At 43.2% G+C, this 3988-nt stretch overlaps 1 protein-coding gene across 1 annotated transcript; it reads right to left on the bottom strand.

The window, feature by feature from the left end:
• Positions 1 to 443: 443 nt before the first annotated feature.
• On the bottom strand, positions 444 to 2319 carry LOC121517755 (twist-related protein 2-like). The gene has a single exon (XM_041799762.1). The coding sequence runs from the start codon at positions 1980 to 1982 to the stop codon at positions 1356 to 1358; it is 627 nt and encodes a 208-aa protein (XP_041655696.1). The 5' UTR covers positions 1983 to 2319; the 3' UTR covers positions 444 to 1355.
• Positions 2320 to 3988: the final 1669 nt, after the last annotated feature.

Raw genomic sequence — 3988 nt, 5'->3', positions numbered from 1 at the left:
GTCAAACTCATGGCCCGGGGCCAAATCTGGCCCGTGGTACAGTTTTACCTGGCCCACCAGATCATAACTGGCCCACTGGTTTGAGGTCTCCAGTTTAAATATGGAAACTTGACCATGATTATTTAAAATATCCTTACATAAAAAGTTCAAACAATTAGATAAAAAGTCAGGAATATGGGAAAATAAATTCCTGTTTTCATTTCATATTCTTGATTTTTCATCAAACAGTTATGACGCAAAGTTAAGATTTGGACTTTTTATTTCATACTGACCTTTTAGATCCTCATTTTTACATTTTTAAGTAATATTTTGGCTTTTTACACTGATGATTTAGAATTTTTTCTCACTTTTTCTCCTTTTTAGCTTACTTTGACTTTTATCTGATAATTTTTTACCTTTAAAACTCAAAATTTAAAAACTTTTCTTTTATTTTGAGCCTTTAAACTTATCATTTTCTTTTTTTTCAATCTCAAAATCATTTATCATCAGTGCTGAGGTTTTTTCCCCCACAATTCATTGCTGGTGAGAGGTTGACAGTTATTAGTTAATTGTTGGGCCTCAGGTTGGACCCAGATTCAGGATTCGGCCCTGCTGTGATTGAGTTTGACACTCCTGCCTTAGGGCTTTGATAAATTTGCGCTGTAGTGTTTTAGATCCATTGATAATTGAAACCAGAATATTAGAATTCACTAAGAAAAAAAACATCCTCACAAAATCATGTTTTAAATAGTTATACAGCCAAAACAAAAATCAAAATGACTAATTTGGACAAAAACGCCTGTAATGATTCCAGAGGGTTAAATTTGGCTCACAACAAGCATGAAAACTAAAGAAATGATAGAGAATCTGGTGGTCATTAAGGTAATTATGTTAAAGCAAGAGGTTAAGCCTCAGAACATGAGAGCTGATCTGTCATACTGAGGGGAAATTTCAGACGGGGCATCCTGTCAGGCTGAAATGATAAAAGTTCATAGATGAGGTCCACTCCACCTCCTCTAAAGTAAAAATGTCTTGGAATCACAATCCCCTTTTAGCATACTCGTCCTGAACCCGACCACTGGCATTCAGGAGTGGTCGTAGCTGATTTAGACCAAGTATTTACAAGTACCCGTAGTAACGTCCTAGATAAGGCTCAACAACTCTGAAAAGACAATGTCCTTTAAGGAGGAGCTTCCCAGCTACCATAGTCTTCCTCTCATCAGTCAGAGAGTCTGTCCATCATCAACGAGGCACGAAGATGATCTGAGGAATCAGGTTATGTCATTTCCCCCCGTCAGCAGACACAGTTCATAAATCTCCTCAGCTCTGAATCAAGTACGAATATCTCCCAGTAATGAAGATGAACCGTTTTCATGCTATCGACCCGCAGACATGCTAGACCAGGCCCCCTCCATCCTCCACACTGAGAAGGCGTAGCTGAGTCTCTCGTGAGCCAGGTAGTTACATCCTGCCAGCTTCGAGTCCATCTCATCGCTCTGCAGAACCTGATACAGGAAGTCGATGTAGCGTGACGCCAGCTTCAGGGTCTGGATCTTGCTCAGTTTGTCTGACGGGAGCGTTGGGATTATCTTACGCAACGAGGCGAAGGCTTCGTTGAGGGATTGCGTCCGCTGGCGTTCACGGATGTTGGCGATCACGCGCTGGCCATGTGGATCTTCCAGAGCGGAGAGACTTCCAGGACTTGGACCAGGGACAGGAGAGAGGGATGGACCTGAGGATGGCGACCGATGTTGGGGGCTTTTCTTGATCCTTTTGGGTCCGGTTGGGGTGTAGATGTGGATGTCGTCGCCTGGCTTGACCTTGCCTTCTCCTGATGGCGTGATCGTGCTGACGTGATCGATCACCTGACGCTTACGTCCATTGATCCCTGGTGTCGGTACGACAACAGGACAGGCGTTGGAAGGCGTTTTCCCCGTGTTCTCCTCAACAGAAGCCACCCCTCCCTCAGGGTGGTCATCACTGGAGGGCTCCTCCTCTCGCATGCTTGGCCACGTTATTCTTCTTTCCTCTTCTTCCTCTCTCTGACTTTATCCTCTGCTATTCTCTCTCCTCTAGTTCATCTCTCCACCCCTCCTCTTCGTCGGTTTTACCTCTGCTCTGTTTGCCTGAAGAAACCCTCTGTTGGTGCCGTGTTGTTCTTCTTCCTTGGTAGTTATCAGCTTTGTCACATCCAAACACACCAAGCCATCACAGGTGACGTATCAGCACTCACTTTTGCACAGCCACAGTGATTTTTCATCCACTCACGAGGAAAACTGCCTAAGATCTCTACTCACTTTCCGTAAAATGCATCAGTACCCCGCTCTGCTCTCACGTCCGTCTCCCATTGCTGTCTGTTAGACAACAGCAACCTGAATCTGACTTCTTAAAGGGAGGGAACCATGAAACTTTCAGCTGCCCACCCATCTGACTCACTGATTGGTCTGGAGGACATTTTTTTGGACAGCTGAGCTTAAAACAACAGGAAGAACGAATCTTAAGCGATTGGTCCGATCAAAGGGACGAGGCGGAGACAGAGGTGCGTCGCACAGCCAACCAGATCGAACCGTAGTGACGTTTGCTTCTTGTCATAGAAGTTACCCAAGTTTATAGGTTCCAGATTTGCTTCAAAGTGAGACGCTACCATCCCCCCGTCTCTCCGCTTGGTTCTCTGCCCCCTCCCCTCTCAGAACCAACCTCAGTTTCTTCTATAAAAGTCAGAGAGAGAGAGGGAAAAAAGGTACAGGAAGCTCCACAAATGTTTTTGTTTCTGGTTTGAAAGTTGGACAAAGGTTATGTCCATTTTTCTTCCACGTGGTAGTTCTGTTTGCTTTATGAAGTGTGAAGTTTGATTTGTTTTTAACCCCACATTCCAACCATATGGAGTCATGGTAGAGACTTAGGATATTGCTCTTTTGGCCCAGTATATTATGTTTGAATTTCTTACACACTAAAGACAAATAGAAACAGATAAACCCATGTGATGCTTCCAGATCAAATGTATGGAAACACGACAATAACCTAACTCTCTATAAATAGGCCTATGTTTAAGCATGCAGAATCTAAAGGGGAAAAAAGTCAGGGGAAATAATGATTAAATGATTAGCGACTGTAAAATCTATAAATGTATAAACAACAAAATCCACGATGTCACTTGCTGTAATCACGTACAGAACACTGTGGACCTGGCAATTCTTTCTTCTGTTCAGTTTCCTTTTTTGCATTATTCTAAACATTTTGTGGTGCTGATCTATGGAGATCTATCTATGCTGAGTCAAGTTTATTGGGCAACAAAGAGAGACGGCACTGGCGTCACTCAAACCATAATTCAAAAAGGTGGGAGGAAAACTTGTGGCCAAAACCACTGGTATAAACGATCCAGGTTCAGATACCCAACAACAGAAACCATATGAATACAGGTGTAGTGACACACTGAGACAATGACCTCTTCTGTGTTGGGAAGAATTTTCACTCTGGCTCTAACTCGACCACTCAAGAACATTCCTCCTGTTGTCTTTAAACCATTTCTTCAGCTCCCTCTGAATGCTTCAGGTCATTGTTTTGCTGTAGCAAACTGAATAACATTGTTCTCCATGGTTTTCCTCTCTTTCCCCCTCCACCTTTCTGATCCTTCCAGGGCTGGCTGCTGAGAAGCACCCCCACAGCATGATGCTGCCACCACTGTGCTTCACAGTGGGGATGGTGTGTTTGTAGTGATGTGCACTGTTTGGTGTCCTATCTGATGGCCAAAATTCTGAACATTCTTCCACTCAACCATGGAGTCTCCTACATGTCTTTTGGCAGTAGATGCTTTCTCTTCGCTGCTCTCCCATAAAGCAGGGCTCATCAAGCACATTTGCACAAGGGCCAGATTTAGTCTCAACAGAAACTCTGAGGGCCAGACTTTCAAATACAAAAATTGAATGAACATTTTGGTCTGATTGAAATATTATTACAGTATTATTTATATTTTCCTTTAAACTACAGGACATTTTGACTCATTACCAGT

The sequence above is a fragment of the Cheilinus undulatus genome, linkage group 11, assembly GCF_018320785.1.
Source record: "Cheilinus undulatus linkage group 11, ASM1832078v1, whole genome shotgun sequence".
Classification (NCBI taxonomy): Eukaryota; Metazoa; Chordata; class Actinopteri; order Labriformes; family Labridae; genus Cheilinus; species Cheilinus undulatus.
Note: the sequence above shows the minus strand (reverse complement) of the source record. Positions and strands in the feature narration are given on the sequence as shown.

Excerpts from the sequence above, each read along its gene's own strand:
- LOC121517755 (XM_041799762.1), bottom strand. The coding sequence starts at position 1,982 with ATGCGAGAGGAGGAGCCCTCCAGTGATGACCACCCTGAGGGAGGGGTG.